The sequence below is a fragment of the Sphaerodactylus townsendi genome, linkage group LG13 (genome assembly GCF_021028975.2).
Source record: "Sphaerodactylus townsendi isolate TG3544 linkage group LG13, MPM_Stown_v2.3, whole genome shotgun sequence".
In the NCBI taxonomy this organism is placed as follows: domain Eukaryota; kingdom Metazoa; phylum Chordata; class Lepidosauria; order Squamata; family Sphaerodactylidae; genus Sphaerodactylus; species Sphaerodactylus townsendi.
Window position 1 is genome coordinate 30,318,914 of NC_059437.1, and position 17,961 is coordinate 30,336,874.

The 17,961-nt window shown below is 48.6% G+C and overlaps 1 protein-coding gene across 1 annotated transcript in view; it reads left to right on the forward strand.

The window, feature by feature from the left end:
- The window catches only part of HS6ST2 (heparan sulfate 6-O-sulfotransferase 2), a 174,310-nt gene extending 157,535 nt beyond the window's left edge, over positions 1-16,775 (forward strand). The window contains 2 exon segments of the mRNA XM_048514023.1: positions 15,866-16,088; positions 16,090-16,775. Coding sequence (XP_048369980.1) covers positions 15,866-16,088; positions 16,090-16,584 — 718 coding nt within the window. The 3' untranslated portion in view covers positions 16,585-16,775.
- Positions 16,776-17,961: the final 1,186 nt, after the last annotated feature.

Sequence of the window (17,961 nt, forward strand, 5' to 3'; positions counted from 1 at the left end):
CCCCCCCCCCCCCCACCCCCCCCCCCCCCCACCCCCCCCCCCCCCCACCCCCCCCCCCCCCCACCCCCCCCCCCCCCCACCCCCCCCCCCCCCCACCCCCCCCCCCCCCCACCCCCCCCCCCCCCCACCCCCCCCCCCCCCCACCCCCCCCCCCCCCCACCCCCCCCCCCCCCCACCCCCCCCCCCCCCCACCCCCCCCCCCCCCCACCCCCCCCCCCCCCCACCCCCCCCCCCCCCCACCCCCCCCCCCCCCCACCCCCCCCCCCCCCCACCCCCCCCCCCCCCCACCCCCCCCCCCCCCCACCCCCCCCCCCCCCCACCCCCCCCCCCCCCCACCCCCCCCCCCCCCCACCCCCCCCCCCCCCCACCCCCCCCCCCCCCCACCCCCCCCCCCCCCCACCCCCCCCCCCCCCCACCCCCCCCCCCCCCCACCCCCCCCCCCCCCCACCCCCCCCCCCCCCCACCCCCCCCCCCCCCCACCCCCCCCCCCCCCCACCCCCCCCCCCCCCCACCCCCCCCCCCCCCCACCCCCCCCCCCCCCCACCCCCCCCCCCCCCCACCCCCCCCCCCCCCCACCCCCCCCCCCCCCCACCCCCCCCCCCCCCCACCCCCCCCCCCCCCCACCCCCCCCCCCCCCCACCCCCCCCCCCCCCCACCCCCCCCCCCCCCCACCCCCCCCCCCCCCCACCCCCCCCCCCCCCCACCCCCCCCCCCCCCCACCCCCCCCCCCCCCCACCCCCCCCCCCCCCCACCCCCCCCCCCCCCCACCCCCCCCCCCCCCCACCCCCCCCCCCCCCCACCCCCCCCCCCCCCCACCCCCCCCCCCCCCCACCCCCCCCCCCCCCCACCCCCCCCCCCCCCCACCCCCCCCCCCCCCCACCCCCCCCCCCCCCCACCCCCCCCCCCCCCCACCCCCCCCCCCCCCCACCCCCCCCCCCCCCCACCCCCCCCCCCCCCCACCCCCCCCCCCCCCCACCCCCCCCCCCCCCCACCCCCCCCCCCCCCCACCCCCCCCCCCCCCCACCCCCCCCCCCCCCCACCCCCCCCCCCCCCCACCCCCCCCCCCCCCCACCCCCCCCCCCCCCCACCCCCCCCCCCCCCCACCCCCCCCCCCCCCCACCCCCCCCCCCCCCCACCCCCCCCCCCCCCCACCCCCCCCCCCCCCCACCCCCCCCCCCCCCCACCCCCCCCCCCCCCCACCCCCCCCCCCCCCCACCCCCCCCCCCCCCCACCCCCCCCCCCCCCCACCCCCCCCCCCCCCCACCCCCCCCCCCCCCCACCCCCCCCCCCCCCCACCCCCCCCCCCCCCCACCCCCCCCCCCCCCCACCCCCCCCCCCCCCCACCCCCCCCCCCCCCCACCCCCCCCCCCCCCCACCCCCCCCCCCCCCCACCCCCCCCCCCCCCCACCCCCCCCCCCCCCCACCCCCCCCCCCCCCCACCCCCCCCCCCCCCCACCCCCCCCCCCCCCCACCCCCCCCCCCCCCCACCCCCCCCCCCCCATTCCCATCAGCCCTGCCACTTGGCCATGCTGGCAGGGGCTGATGGGAACTGTAGTCCATGAACATCTGGAGGGCCATAGTTTGAGGACCCCTGATTTAGATGTTTATACCCCATTTTTCTCCCCAGTGAGCACTTGGAGCAGCTAACAACCTTCTTCTCCTCTGTTTTATCATCCCAACAAAAACCTCACGAGGTAGACTAAGCTGAGAGGGGGAGATTATCCCAAGGTCACCCAGTGACCTTCCATGGCAGCAGAGCCCAGATCTCCCAGATCTTGATCTGACATTAACCACTACACACAGAGAGACTTTCTACACTGGATGCAAAGAGATTTCAAACTCAGAATATATCAGGACCTGGTTAAATATATATTGTGTATGCATAAAGAAGGAAGCATCAAAAAGGTGCCACCTCCCCAGCATCTGATGCCAGATGTTGCAATCTTGCTCTTCCTCATCAGGATGGCAGTGGAGACTTTATTTCACAGATGTTTTTTCTCCAAAGGAACATACCTTTTGTTAAGCTGTAACGTAGACTCTACCCTCAATATTCTGGCTACGTAACAAATGATGCAAATGTTAGCCATGGCATATCAATCGTGTTTTACAGATGATTGTAATTTCCCAAATGTCAAAGCTCCAAATTTTTCTCCCAAAGCAAACTTTTCAGTGGCAAAATAGATTTGCTTCCATAATATATCACCCTTTGCAGGGCAGAGGGAAAATATGAAATCTTTATGTACTGTATTATTAATCAATGAGGCATTAAGATTCTTGGGAGGGTGGCTGGACTTTGGAAAATGAAAAACTGCCTCCCTCTGAGCTCTGTAAGCCGTTGCTGATGGGAAGCTGGCCCGGTGACTCTCTTGCTGGTCACGTGCTGCAGAAACTTCAGAGTACAGCCTGAAACCAGTTCCCACTGTTGCTTCTAGCTAACATGAATGTGGTTTCACAAAATATCTATTACATTTGGGTCCTTCCTTTCTTCCAAGGAGCTAAGGTGGAATGTCTGGATTTTCTGCTCTTCCACTTTGTCCTGCCAGTAATCATGTGAGGGTAGGTTAAAGTGAGGGTGAGAACCCAGTGGGCTTCATAACTGGGTGGGGATTTGAACCTGGCTCTCAACGGTCTTGATCAGGCACTCTGATTATCACCCCACTCTGGCTTTGATGCATGTTGGAGAATAAGTGTTTGGTGGGTACTCTTGTTGGTTTGATCATTGGTAACGGCTGGGGCATCACTGCTGCGTCTTGGGTAACTTGAGAATCCTGGACCCGAGCCGAGAATCCTGTTGCTCTGCTGTTTGCTGAACCGATTGGCAGTTTAGAAGCAAATGATACGCTTTGAAACAGGATAGAAGCTTGGAAGCATTATTATGGCTTATTGAAGATTAATGCAGCAGCTTTCGTAATGCTTAAGCGGAGTACAAGGAACACCAGATGACCTCCCTCTGACTGGATTCTGAATTAGTTTGACAAAATGCAGGCTGAGTCTAGAGTTACTTATGGTGAGAATTCTCAGTGGTGTCTTTGACTTTTTCTTGCATAAATCCCCCATGCTTCATTGCAAGCTGTTTCTTAAAGCATCTCAGTAGCATCAGTTGTTTCCTTATGGTAGTGGGAGGGAGGTGCTGCTTGAGAAACTCCAGGCCAAAGTCCCCTTGAGCATGTGGAACTTTCTGCTGATTTATTAGGACCCCAGTCATAGCCATCGGTGCTCAGTAGCGCATTCATAGGCTCAGTCACAGAGCAGCCTGCACACTCCACTCTGCTTGAAGACAGTGGTTGCGAGGTTTTGTTCGTAACACGATACTTTAATTCACTGGATGCTCACAAGAGCAAATAAGATCGGTTCCTAAAAGGCACTTTACATTCATGCTCACTGAAAACATTTGTTCACAGCTTGGGGAAAAAATGGTGTCTTTATCTCTAATGGGCCATGGCTCCAAACTGGAACTTTTATGAGTCTCCTGTGCCGTCAGGAATGGAGACAGGAATACACCTCCTGCATTGCCCACCAGACAGCATGCTGTTCCTTCCTCATCTTTTCTCCTGAATAATCCTTACATTTGACCTTGAGAATGGCACTCAACCTGGATAAAATTATTCTAACACTGTACATTTCCACTGGGTACATAGATTGGGTTTTTATTCGGTAGTGTGTTAAATACAACAGCAAAAAATGAGCTCCAATTAGAAAAATGTTCTTAAATGCACACTTTTATTGTAAGTTTGTGTATATGAAGCCGCTTCTAGGGACTCAGGGCCATTGGTCCATCTAGCCCAGTAATGTCTGTCCTGATTGGAAGTAGCTTCTCCAGACTTGATTTCATAGTTGTGACAGGGAGACTCACAACAAAATGGTTCACTGATTTTCAGGTGGTTCCCCTTCTTCAACCCCAGCTCCATGGAGCTCTGTCTGGAGGGCCACATTTCCTAGGCATGAAAAGACAGCTGGGTATCTCTCCAGGTGGGAGGGTTGCTCCATCCTCCCACCCCATCTGAATTGGGCTCTTTTTTCATGGTGATAATTATCCCAAATTAAAACCTCTGATGAGTCTGTGCTTCTGAGTATTGGGGTTTTAGGTAGGGCAACTTGTGTCTTCAAGCTCCCTAAGCTCTCCTTTGTGCTTCAGTTCCCTTTAAGACTGCTAAGGTGAGGATCGGAGTTTGATGCCACAGGTGATATCCAGAACAGCAGATTCTCAGCTTAGCAGCTTTAAAAGAACGCAAATGAAACACTCAGATATATGGCTCCTCCCTTTATTTTTTTTTAAGTCTAGCTCTCTGCGTTTTAGATGCTCCTGCAGAAAACGTCTGAAATCACATTAAGTGTTGATTAAATGGATGAAACCCATCAGGTCAATGTAACCAGAGTTGTTTTTAAAGGATAAATTAATATAGTAACTGAAGCAGAACCACTCTGTGTCTCAGATGCCCTTGCATTTTTGTAAAAATGGTCATTAAAAGACAGATGATGATGACTGGGCAATTTGGCTGATCTGCACCATTCTCTGTTTGGATAGCAGTGCCAACACTCTTGACTCTCCTCTGCTGCAGCTTTCCCTTGGGTTCCCGGATTCTCTCTGTTTCCCTATCAGCAGATCCCCCAAAGCGCAGATTTAATTCCATTCTCATGCCTCAGGAACTTCAAATCCCTGCTTTGGGCTTTGCGCTCTGTCTCTCACAAAGCTCAGTCGGGAAAGGAGTGTAAACTCCCTTCCTATTGCTTGTTTTCCCTTTTCATTGCCATTCCCTAAAGGAACATGCATGTTAGACTCAAAACTTTTCTAGTCCCCATAGGCGCCATTTGTTCTTGGAGCTTAGCCACCTTGCAGTCTTTGGGAGGCAAGGGTTGCATCTAGAAGGTTCATCTCTGGATAAAGTATCTCAGAGGGTTGTGGAGGTGGATGGAAAGATCTTTGCCGGTCTTTGGAGTGCTGCCATAGCCATCCGGCTGAAGAGACTGTGGCATAGCTAAATGGCAGAATCCATTGCTTTGCCTGGAAAGAGGCCTAGGTTTGATCATGGGTTTTTTTCCTGATAAAGCGATGGTAGAGGTTAGAGCTGGGGCTGGGAACTGCCCAAGACCTTGGAGAGTTTAAATTAACTTACCTCCCAATCCTTAGCTCATCCTTCTGTCAAGAAAACTGCTTTGGAAGGAGTTGATAGCGTAGGAGTGGCATAGGAGGTTAAGAGCTCGTGTATCTAATCTGGAGGAACCGGGTTTGATTCCCAGCTCTGCCGCCTGAGCTGTAGAGGCTTATCTGGAGAATTCAGATTAGCCTGTACACTCCCACACACACCAGCTGGGTGACCTTGGGCTAGTCACAGCTTCTCGGAGCTCTCTCAGCCCCACCCACCTCACAGGGTGTTTGTTGTGAGGGGGGAAGGGCAAGGAGATTGTAAGCCCCTTTGAGTCTCCTGCAGGAAAGAAAGGGGGGATATAAATCCAAACTCTTCTTCTTCCTCTTTTATGGTATGGTAACTGCTGCTACATGATCTCTTGTCTGTTATCTTTACCTCAGCGAGCCATTAAAAGCACCAGCAGCTGTCATGTACCTTTGCAACAAGCCTTAATACTCCCCTGCAGTCAGCTGTTCGTTGCTAGAAAGACTCTGAAATCTGCAGACTCAAAATCAGCATTCTAATGCTGGTTGAATCACATTTCTGAGGAAGGCGTTGTGAATATTCATGCCTCTAAGCTAGCACTGTAATGGCAATTCTGGCCACCAGAAACTCTCCAGCGTCCTGGGCCAAGGCCTTTCTCAACCCAGTAGTCCTAGCTTCCAGATGATATTCCACCTTTTCCTAAATATTAAAACCTCTGATTTCTTTACAGGCACTGGTCCAGTTTTCCTCATTGGTACCTTTTCTCTCATCAGCGAAGTGTCTCTAGCCTCCATGAACTACAACACCACAAAAACGAATTAAAAGCCAGGCACAAACCCTGACTTACCTCAGGATTAGGCTTAGATGAATCAAGATCTTTGGAAGTAAGTAGCTTAGTTCTTCAGAGCACTCCAAACAATGTTGAGAGAAGCGCAGTGGGGTTCTCAAAGCCCCTCCCCTTCTCCTGCCAAATTGCTTGGAGCTACTGTGAAGAAAGTGGTGGAAGCAGCTGATCAGCCCATAAACTGATCAGAAGCCTCTTTCTCACCTCTTTCCTCTGCCATGGTGTACTTCTTGCACCCTTTGAAAGCCCCCTAAGCGTCTGATAAATAATGTCTGACACTCTGGATGCTACATTTCCAAAGGTGTACTGGATGCAGTGGCGTAGCTACCATGGGGCCGGGTGGGGACAGGCACCTTGGTCGGATGCCATTGGGGTCACGGGGGAGTCGGAAAATCGCCCCCACACCCCTCTTCCTTCCCTTCTTGCCCTGCCCGGCCAGAAGGTGTGTGGAAAACTCAGAGTCTGCCCCGGTGTGGAAAACTCAGTGGGGTGTGTGGAAAACTCAGAGTCTGCCCCAGGCTCCATTTTCCCTAGCTACACCCCTGACTGGATTCACTGCCCAGTGATGTTTAAGGAGTTTGGGGAGGAAGAGGAAAAGAAGCTCTTGTCTCCTTCTGGCACCTGCTTTAACCAACAGCTTCCCCCACAGCCACCACAAAGGTTCTCCTCTGAATTTCAAGGGAAGAGGAAGAGAGGGAATTCTGAGTTGCAGAGAAATGTGAGGCCTTAATATAGAGCATGTGTTCCAATTATGGGACATTGTTTAACTTCTTTTGGGTGGAGTAAGCCCTATACGCGGATTGGGCGGTATAAAAATCTAAATAATAAATAAATAAATAAAAATATACTCACACTAAGGATCCGTTTATTTATTGGTTCTGCATTCAAGATCCAAATCTGATCCTGGGAATAAGACTTGTCACCCTTTTTAAAAAAAAAACAACAACAAGCTTCTACATCTGTGGTTGATGAGGAGATGTAGCAGTCTCAGTAGGGTCAGAAATAATCCCTGGTTATATGACATGGGGATCAAGCATTCGTGGTACTGGGTTTTTGCATGTGTATGTGTTTGTGTCTAATCAGACACACGCAACCCAAAAGACTTGAAATCACACAACTGAGCTCAAGGTTCCACCTTATTCAGCCGTTCCTTTTAGAGAGATGAACCCTGTCCCCAAATTAATGTTTCCTAATTGTTGTTTTTTTATGTTGTCTGCCAGAATTGGAGCATCAATACTAGTTAGCTTGGGAGATCTATCTGTGTTAACGGAGGCATTTCCACAGGACTAGAGCAGCTCCTGAGCTGTTGCTATGGGAGTCTTCAGCTGGGAGAGAAGCTATTTTTCTTGGAGACTTGCTGCTGCTTTGCAAAACAATTGGTGGTCTCAGTTCATTTTGTGGATCCATCAATGTCTTCTTTCTTCTCCCCCCTTCTTTTAACTAACACTAGAATCATCCTGTTCCATCACCTGCAACCTGAGAGCACAAAACTAAATAGGTTAAAAGAATCTGAGCTCTGCTGAGACTTGCATTGCATTGATTCTGGCAAAAGGGTTGTTTCCCTTCCACATTAATGTCTTATTGATTGGGGCAAAGACCTTTGTCTTTATGATTTTGTTGGCTGCCTCCCTGAAACAAAGCCTTGATCTTCTCTGCAGGTACCCTTCACCACTCCTGCCTCAAACACTCCTGCCTGTCTAATATCTGTTTAGCACTCTGTGCAAAAGAAAAGAAGGGAAGGAGTATTGTGCCAGCAAAATCTGTATGCCATGCCAAGAAAAGCTAAATTCCATGACCTGTTTAAATTATGTAAATATGCTTGGTTTCTTTTAGTTTGAATAACATATGAAAACAAAAGTGGAGTGGAGTCTTGCTGGATCAGGCCAGTGGTTAATGGGCCCAGTATTTTGTATCCTGCACTGACCAGCAAGTTGCTATGGAGGGACAACATGCAGGACACAGAGACTCAGGCCTTAGCCCAGGGGTAGGGAACCTACGGCTCTCCAGATGTTCAGGAACTACAATTCCCATCAGCCTCTGTCAGCATGGCCAATTGGCCATGCTGGTACGGGCTGATGGGAATTGTAGTTCCTGAACATCTGGAGAGCCGCAGGTTCCCTACCCCTGCCTTAGCCAGATGTTGCATCCTAGCTTAATTCCAGCCAAGCAACCAGGAAGAGACTGGGGGTAGGTATTGTGACCAACCTCCTGGCTCCCCCCCTTTGCAAAGCTAGAATCCAGTCTATGGAGATCAGGAGAACTCTCCTCATCTTTACAGGCACCCTGCTGATAGCCCCCACCCTTTGCACAGCTGGGATCCAACTTCACAGACACCCTGGTATGCTATCTCCTTTAGCAAAGCCAGGATGTTTGAAAGGGGCACAATTTCAGTGTAGCTATGCCCCTGGATGTGAAGGTTCCCTTTATTCACCATGACTGATAACCACTTATGGACCTCTTTTCCATCATTCTTAATCCTTTTTAAAAAGCCATCTAAATTAGTGACCCTAACTATATCTATTGGCAGTGAATTCCACAACTTACTTAGGTACTGAGTGAAGTTATAATTTTTCCCCAGTGCGAAATCAACTTCCTTGGGTGCCCTGTCCCTGAATTTTAGTGTCATGAGAGAAGGAGAAAAGGTTATCTTTATCTACATTCTGGTTTATGGTTTATTAGATTTGTATAGTGCCCTCCCCCGAAGGGCTCATTCTCCACCCTATGCATAATATTATGAAACTCTACAGTGTCCCCTGTTTAGTTTTGTATTCTGTAAAGCCCCAAACACCTTATCCTTTCCTCATAGGAGTTGTGCACCAATCTTGTGATTTGGCCTCTTCTGTACTTTTCTCAACTCTGCAGTCTTTTTCTTAGATGCTGCTACTGGATCTGTGCCCGAACACGGTTGCACCCTAGATCTGCCTATGGAAGGACAAGACTAACTCTTTCCCAATAATCCCTAGGATAGAGTTTGCCTTTCTCACTGCTACTATCCATTGAGTTGACATTTTCATCAAACTGCCTGCTGCAATTCCAAAATCACTCTCCCTCTAATTTTCTGCCAGTTTAGACTCTGTCAACATATACTGAAATTAGAAATTTTTGTTCCAGTGTGGCCCTTATGGACTTTGAACGTCATTTTCCACAGTGCTGCCAGCTCACCCAGATCCCACATGCAGGCAGGCAATGGCAAACCACCTCCAAATGTTTCATGCCTTGACAACCCTAATAAGTCAGCTGTAACTTGACAGTATGTAGATAAACACACACGCACATGCACACACCCTGCTTAGCTTCCAAGATCTGACAAGATCAGGGTGTCCCATGCTGCCTTCTCTTCCACAAGCAGCTCTAAGGGATCTTAAAACCACTACTTCATGGCTGCAAAATATATTAAGCTAGCTCTCTAGCATCTGAGATTTTTGCAGACATTTAAGAGTATTGTCCCAACCAACAATGAGGGCTAGGGGCTTGACTTACAGGGGAACTGAGATTGTCAAGCAGCAGAATTCTACAGACTTCCTGTGTTCCTGCTAATACGTTTCTGGCCAAAATTAAAAAGGGCTTTTAAAATCTTTTTGTACATTTGAATGTGGAGACCCAGATTCTCTTAAGCAGTGCTGACATGCTCTCACACATCCAGGAACAGGAATCAGAACTTTTCGAGAAAGCTTCAGCCCTGAATCCTCTCTGGGTTTAGAAATTAACCACACGACTCCCCGAAACAGCCACTGGGGAAATCTTGGTTTTCATGGCAAGTGACTTGTGAGATAGTTTATCTTCCAGATTCTTCTGGTGTTTATTTCGTATCATGTGGTGATGTGGCAAGAATCTGAATTTCTTGAGACTCGAAGGTGGTTTAGTAGCTGTGGTATTGGGTTTTGTATTGGAGAGGGAGGCAGAGCCAAGGCCCTGCAAGGGGGGGGGGGGGTGCCTGACTTCTGTCTGTCTCCTCAGAAACATGTGGTAAAATCAAGATGTAGCACACACACATCCCACCCCAAGCATATGTTAAATCAAACGTGGGATCCTTTGCTTGCAGAGGGGCTGTGGCCCAGTGGTAGATCCCTTGCTTAGCATGCAGAAGTTCCCAGGTTCAATCGCCAGGCATCTCCAGTTAAAAGTATCAGGTGGGAACTCAGGTGAAAGTCCTCTCCCTGAGGCCTTGGAAAGCTGTTGGCAGTCTGACCTTGATGGACCGACAATCTGATTCAGTGTAAGGCGGCTTCATGTTTGTTCAACAGTACAACATGACTGTCCCCTTTAGACATTTTCCCACATTTTCCTACTAGTTGTGGAATGGTGAGATGAGGAGACGAAGGAAACCAGAGCATCATGCCATTCCCTGGGAAGTGCCGGTCAGTGGCAACCATTCATTCCAATAATTAAGTGAGCCCTGGAGCTCATTGGAGGCTCAGCTAGGGCGGAGTCCACACAGGCCAAAACCAGCACCCCTGGAAAGGTAAAAACATTGTTCCAGGGGCGCTGTTCACACAGCTGCCACCTCTGCATCGAGGCAATGCCGGGCCCCCCCCCCCCCCCCGGGACGGAAACGCTGTTTCTCTGCCTCTCTCAATAAGCAAGGCTTTTGGGAAACAGTGTTTCCCAGCCAGTACCATGCAAATGTCACTGGGTTGGAGGCGCTGTTTTTCAGCCCCTCCATTTCCCCACACAATTACCTTCTCTCCCTGCGGAGCCACACTGCCCTTCGGCCCCTGGGGGTCCAGCCTCAGCATGTGAATGGCCCTGGGGCTCTACCAGCATCATATATGCCGGTGGGAAGCCGCTGCAGGGGGAACAGCCTCACAGCTTTGTGAGGATAAAAGGAGGGGATTCCACCTCATCAGCTGACCTGAACTCCTTGGATTAAGGGCAAGATACAGTTAATGGCGAATAAGCAAAGCTGTGTGGCTGCTGGTCTGATATGGTTTTACCTAAAGGTTAGAGAAAGCAGGGAGAAAAGAACACCTTTGGCATCTGCTCTTCGGATTTTGTGTCTTGGCTGGATGACCTGGCGAGCTGTTCCCACACATTCTCTTGTGCTTTAAATGTAATTTCCACTCTTTCTTTTTAGCTTCTCTGTATTTTAAATTATCACAGTAAAAACACCCCACATTTACAGCTTCATCAGATTTTCAAGTTGCTTGTTTCCACCGGCTTTTTCTAGGAAATCCATTTGCTCTCAGTTTTCAGAGAAACAGTGACATCTAGTGGCTTTTTACTGGCATAGGAAGCAAACATTTAGCATGCCTGTAGTATGCCTTTTTATTTTTAAGTAACGGGTGTATCAGACAGGGCCTTCTGGATTACTAAACTCTCTCTCCCTTGGGACATCTGCTTATGCTGATCTCTGACTATGTTCTGCAGTTGATCTTAGCCAAAAAAGCAAGAAACCAATAGCAGGCTATAGTTGTATGTATCCAAGGACGACAACAGCAGCTGAGTGCTGGCATAGCCAGCTTCTCCTGCCTTAGCATGGCTGCTTCAAGTAGGCTACCATTTTAAAAAGGTCTTGGACTATTTTTTGAGGGAGTATTAAAAAAGGCATCGATTTTTGAAAGGAATTTGGAGCAGAGTGTCATTGATCTTTTAATTTTTATCTCTCAAAGAAGCTGAGGGGGTGTTCATGGTTTTCCTATCCCACGTTTGTCCTCACAACAGCCTGGTGGGGTAGTTTAGAATAGTGATTATTCCAAAGTCACTCATTCAACTTCATTTTTGATAGAGGTTTTGAACCCAGTTCTGATCCAAAACTCTATTCATTATACCATACTAGGTGTCATAAACACATTGTGTAAAATTGGGTTTTAGTGATACTTAATGAATGTATAAGTACCTTTGACTTTGTCACTTAATATTTATTTATTATTATTTATTTATTTATTGGGCTTATAAACCGCCCTCCCCCAAAGGGCTCAGGGTGGTGGACAATACATAATAGAGCACAATAATAAGTTAAAATTCAGTAAATATAAATTAAATACAGCTCTAATAAAAATAAGCCCGACCCCATTAAAAATACAGTACAATAGTCTAGCATTAAAACATTAAAACAAGATGGCACCAGCTTCCATTCTCCCAAACTTCAAAGGGGACGGGTGGTAAGATCCGCTTGATGTTATAAGATCATAACAGGAGGGGGGGTAGGGGGCCCCTATCAACGGCTAGACTCCCCAAAGGCCCGGTGGAACAACTCTGTCTTGCAGGCCCTACTCACGGAATTCCAACAAGATCCGCATGCAGGCCTTGAGACAGCTGAAGCGGGAGAGCGTTCCACCAGGCAGGGCCAGAGGCAGTAAAGGCCCTGGCCTGGGTGGAGAACCAGCCGTATCATTGAGGGAGCCAAGGGATCACCAGTAAGTTGGCCTCCTGCCGAACGCATGAGGGCCGATTCGGGAACATATGGGGTAAAAGAGCTGGTCCCGTAGATACGTGAGGTCCCAAGCCGCGTAAAGGCCTTAAAGGTTAACACCAGCGCACCTTGAAAATGATTTGAATTATTCGGTGGCAACCAGTGCAAGCTGGCCAGACACAGGTATGATGTGTTCTCTCATGGCACACTCCCGTGAGCACTATCTGGCGCTGCCAGTCTGGACCATTTTTTGAAATCTCTCTGAATCGGAGGCTGTAAGGGAAGGCCCGGCGTAGAGCGAGGTTGCAAACTAGTCTAGCCTGGAAGGTGACCGTTGCATGGACCACCGTGGCCAAGCCAGCTTGGGAGAGGAAGGGGACCAGCCGCCCCGGGGCACTGGCCGAAGATGAAAGGTAAAAGCATACCCGGGTTATATGGGCCACCTGTGTGTCTATCGAAAGAGGCGAATCCAGGTGGACTTTCCCAGATCGCGTGAACAAGGGGCTGATGCCAATATAGCTCCCTCCCACACCGGCGGCTGAAAGTCCCCCACCCCACCCTCACGCCTCAGCCAAAGGATCTCCGTCTTCGATGGATTCAGTTTCAGCCTGCTCTGTTTCAACCAACCAGCTACGGCCTCCAAACAATGCTGGAGAGCTGCAGGGGCGGCAGCCGCTCCCCCCTCCATCAACAGAATGAGCTGGGTGTCATCAGCATATTGACATAAAGCATATTAACATAAAAGCATCAGCATATTAACATAAAATGGTAGAGATATAAGCATGAAAGTAATACCTCACATCTATTTAAACACTTTCATGTACAGTGTCTTGGTAGTTTTGGTACACTTTCATGTACAGTGGTAGTTGGTAGTTTTGGTACACTTTCATGTACAGTGTCTTGGTAGTTTTACAAACACCCTATAAAATGGACCAGTATAGTTGCTATATTTCTGATATGGGATGAAAGGTGTATTGGGACTGAGAGTCTTCTGATTTCTCTACTGAGTTTGTGGCAGAGAAGAAATTTAAATCAGAGACTGCCTGGTATTGCTTAGCCATGACAGTATATCTTCTGTAGTGACGCAGCTTGGTATGAGTTTTTACATAAGCAATAAAGCCAGCTTTAAGAGCGCCAGCTTTTTTTTCTTTTAATAAAATAATAAGTGCAACTTACAGCAGAGTCTAGTATGTCCTCAGTGCAAGCCTCTCTCTGCAGCTCCCCTGAAGAAAGTACCTGAATACTATTATGAGAAGGAAGATTGGCAATGGCCACTGGGTTTGGTGGAATCCAGGTCCCACTCTTTGCCTCTGCCACCATTTTAAGGCAGAGTAACTCTTCTTCTGTGGTCATCATTGACACTAGGGTTGTTTGTTTATTACAGTTATTAACTTAATTAAATTAGCTGCCTGCAGAGCATGCTGGGCTCTGGAGCAGCTGTCAGAATTTACAGATGTGTCTTATTCTTCAGGGCCCATCCAATATGAACAAACCTGGAGAAAGGGACCACTGCATCATTCCCATTATATGCTTTGGACCAAGCGGCATGCAAACTCCACTTCTAGGACTTTTTTTATGTTGCTGCTGTGCTAAGCATTTTGGTTTAAGAGTGTGTATGTTTTAAGTATGTAAGTATGGTATCGTGTTCCTGGCACCTTGTTTATGACAGAAGTCAGCAGCATCCACAGAATCCTTTATAGGACAAAATATTGTCCTGCTTTTGACCTACAAAGCCAGATTTTTCTATAAAAAGTCTTTTTTCCCCAATTTCTACCCATTCCCCACCTAAATGTAGTTCAGGGTATCATTTTTCTTATGCTCATAGTCATGTTAGAGTCATCTTAAAGGGTTCTCCCACGGAGAGGAGGTGTAGCATTTGGGAAGAGGACCTTCTCAGGAGTGGCCTCCCCTGGAGGTTAATTGGGGCCCATCTTTAGTGGCATTTGAACCACTGGCAAGGGCAGTTCTGTTTCTTGTTGAATTTTGGTTAAGTTGGTTGGCTTTGACTCTTAGGCTCATTCCGCACATGCAGATAATGCACTTTCAAACTGCTTTCAGTGCTCTTTGAAGCTGTGCGCAATGGCAAAATCCACTTGCAAACAGTTGTGAAAGTGGTTTGAAAACGCATTATTTTGCTTGTGCGGAAGGGGCCTTAGATTCGTTCACCTAATCTATTTTTGATTTTATATTTTTCTTGCTTTATTTTTCTCTTCATTTTTGTATTAACTTGTTTTCAAACAGTTTTAATCTTGTTTATTGATTGCTGAGAACAACCTTGAACTGTATTGGGGGGGGGGTAGAATACAAATGGTTTCAATAAATAGAAATAGTAGCATGATGCATTGCTGGATTTCCTCTAAACATACTGATATGAGTGTCACAGTCTGAATTAATGTTGTTTACCACTTGATTTACTTCCATCAGGATTGGTGGAAGGTATGTTCATTGCCCATTCACACCCCCGACTACAGTTGGTTGGTTATGGAGTTACAAATGCTAGATCAGGGCTAATCCAAAGGATCAGAAGGTGGCCATTTTTTATACCTTAGGTGCATCTCTGAAATATTCTCAGGCTTTAGATACTGAATTACCCTTGTTACGAACAATTTTATATAGGGTAAGATATTATGTATGTATGCCAAAGGCATGCATTCCTGTAGGGGTTTCCTAAAGGATGAACATCCAATAGCATTGGTAGGGTAATTATAAGGTATATTAATATCTGAAACCCAGGCATTTTGATCTTGCTGGGAAATGTCTCAACCTCTATAAAAATATGACATGGGATCCTGTACAAAATACAGATGGTGTTGCTGTCGCTTCACAGAAATATTGGTATGAATCCAACCATGCAGTTCTTTGATGGAACAGCTCTGTTTGTGGAGGAGCAGACAGTGACTTTCACTTATTCTCCCTTCCCATTTTGTCTTCTATGATATGTATTTATTTGTTTATTTAAAATATTTATGTGCCCATCTTTCTCCCCATCTTCTTAAGACCCAAGGTAGTCCATTGACACCCAGCAACAAAATTTTGGATGGGAAGGCTTAGCAGGTTGACAGGGTAGGAAAATATGAAATTCTTACTCTGTGAAACCTTCACCTGGATAGCCTCTGATCTCAGAAACTAAACGGGGTTGGCCCTGGCTAATGTTTGGATGGGAAATCTCCAAGGAAAAAGTTCCTAAATGGTTGAAAATATATGCCAATTACCTATGGCTTAAGGCAGCGGACAAAAGTCACCCTTTATTTTACACACGAGCATGGCAGAGAGGCTGTGTCGTGATTTGTACTTGGCTACCCATGTCTGTATTGGGATTTGAATCCTTGTCTTCCTGGCCAGGTCATCAGACTGCCACTTTCTATATGAAAATCCTATTGAATGTAGAGTCTGCAAAGTAGATTTAAATAATAGAGGAAACTCGCATGTTGCTAGATTTTTTCCCCAAGACATTTAGCTAGTTCTTCTCACATTTGTAGCCAGCTGCTATTTTAAAAGTACAACTTGGTGCTGTCTTTTTTAAAAATCTGTTTCTCTCCCCCCCTCTCCCTTCCTCAGGAATTTCTACTACATTACAATCTTGCGGGACCCTGTGTCCCGGTACTTGAGTGAATGGCGGCACGTCCAAAGAGGAGCGACTTGGAAGGCTTCGTTGCACGTGTGCGATGGGAGATCACCAACTTCTGAAGAGCTGCCCAGCTGTTACTCAGGAGATGACTGGTCAGGCTGTTCTCTGCAGGAGTTCATGGATTGTCCGTACAATTTAGCCAACAATAAGCGCATGGTTAAGCATGCTACGAAAGCTGATACCTCCAGCCTGGGTGGGGATGTTACGAATTTTGTCCGTCATGCCAGAAGAACTTATGCGGAACAAAAGGAGTTCTCTCCTAGACAGTGCCAAGGAGAACCTGAAATGCATGGCCTTCTTCGGCCTGACAGAATTTCAAAGGAAGACTCAGTATCTTTTTGAAAAAACATTTAACATGAATTTCATCTCGCCATTCACGCAGTACAATAGCACAAGGGCCTCCAGTGTGGACATTGATGAAGAGACTCAGAAGGGCATCGAGGCCCTCAATTTTTTAGACATGGAGCTGTACGATTATGCAAAAGATCTCTTTCTGCAAAGGTATCAGTACATGAGACAGAAAGAACATCAGGAAGCCAGGAGGAAGCGTCAGGAGCAAAGGAAAAAGGCCAAACACGTTCACAACAAAGAACAGACCAACACAAATTCAACTACTGATTACATAGGGAATGTGGAGCAGTGGCGGTAATAGAGGCTGAGTTGTTTTTCAGCGTCCTGATTTGAAAGCCAAAACAGAATTGCAAACTGCAGAAGAGACAAACTCGGCTTCTTTAGCTGTTGAAGAATGCAAACGGTTCTCCTGTGGCCTTTGCCGAATGCTTTTGCAGTCAATGTTGTTCCATATGTGGGTTAACCTTTTAATCTCAATGTGTCTCAGATCTGTCCCTTTAAAAAAAATTAATATTGATCTATTATTAAGTGGAGCAAATAAAACCCAATATCACTATAAAAAACTGTTGCTTGGGCTTTTGAAAACAAAAACATGTCGAGGCCTAGGACGTTGAGAAAGAACTCTTTAGATGTCTGTAACGGGCTGGTTTCTGCGGCCCTCCAGGGAAATCCCCAGCATATTTTTAGAGATGAGATACAAAGAATAGTAACAAACAGCCAGAACTTCCTGTACTAAACTAAAAGCTGTCTCACAAGGTGCACATGTATCTCTCTGGTGAAACCCTATACTTCTATGTACTTCCCATTGGCCATTTGACTGAGAGCCAGTTCAATTTAATACCAGAATTGCTGATAAAGGCTACAATGGGCTGGTACTGACTTGATGCAGCCCATGGAGGCTGTTGAGGGCACAGCCATAGTGAGTCCTGTTTAACATTGTGCACTTGGGGCAGCAAGCTCCATCCCACATCATATGGCATTCCCATAATCGGCAATGTATGTGGATCTTATGTAAAGAGAAGGGTGACAGGTGTATCTCTTACCCTTGTCATTTGGAAGTTGAGAAGTTAAGAAGATGTTTGGATTCATCCCATGCTTTTCTCTCCTGTAAGGAGTCTCAAAGTGACTTACAAACTCCTTCCCTTCCTCTCCCCACAACAGACACCTTGTGAGGCAGGTGGAACTGAGAGAGTTCTGAGAATTGTGACTAGCCCAAGGTCACCCATCAGGCTTCATGTGTAGGAGCAGGGAAACAAATCCAGTTCACCAAATAAGAGTCTGCCACTCATGTGGAGGAGTGGGGAATCAAACCCTGTTCTTCAGTTTAGAGTCCATGCTCTTAACCACGACACCACCCAGTAGGGGAAATCTAGCTGATTTCAGTAGAATATCTCCCCACCCCCCACCCCGCCCGATATTTGGTCTTATTTAATACATATATTTTCCAATGGCTGCCCTTCTGCTTATGGCACATACCAAATATAAATGGCAGCAAATGGGATACCTGTAAAAGAAAATGTTGACTAATGTCTGCATATATCAGCTTTTAACAAAGAATAGAAAGAGCTTGTCTAGTAATTATAAATATTTTTAAAAGTCTGCCTACTGCTGTTAAATGGGGTTCAGGCGTGTTTTGTTTTGTATTGCGGGGGGGAGGAGGGAAGTATTATCCCAA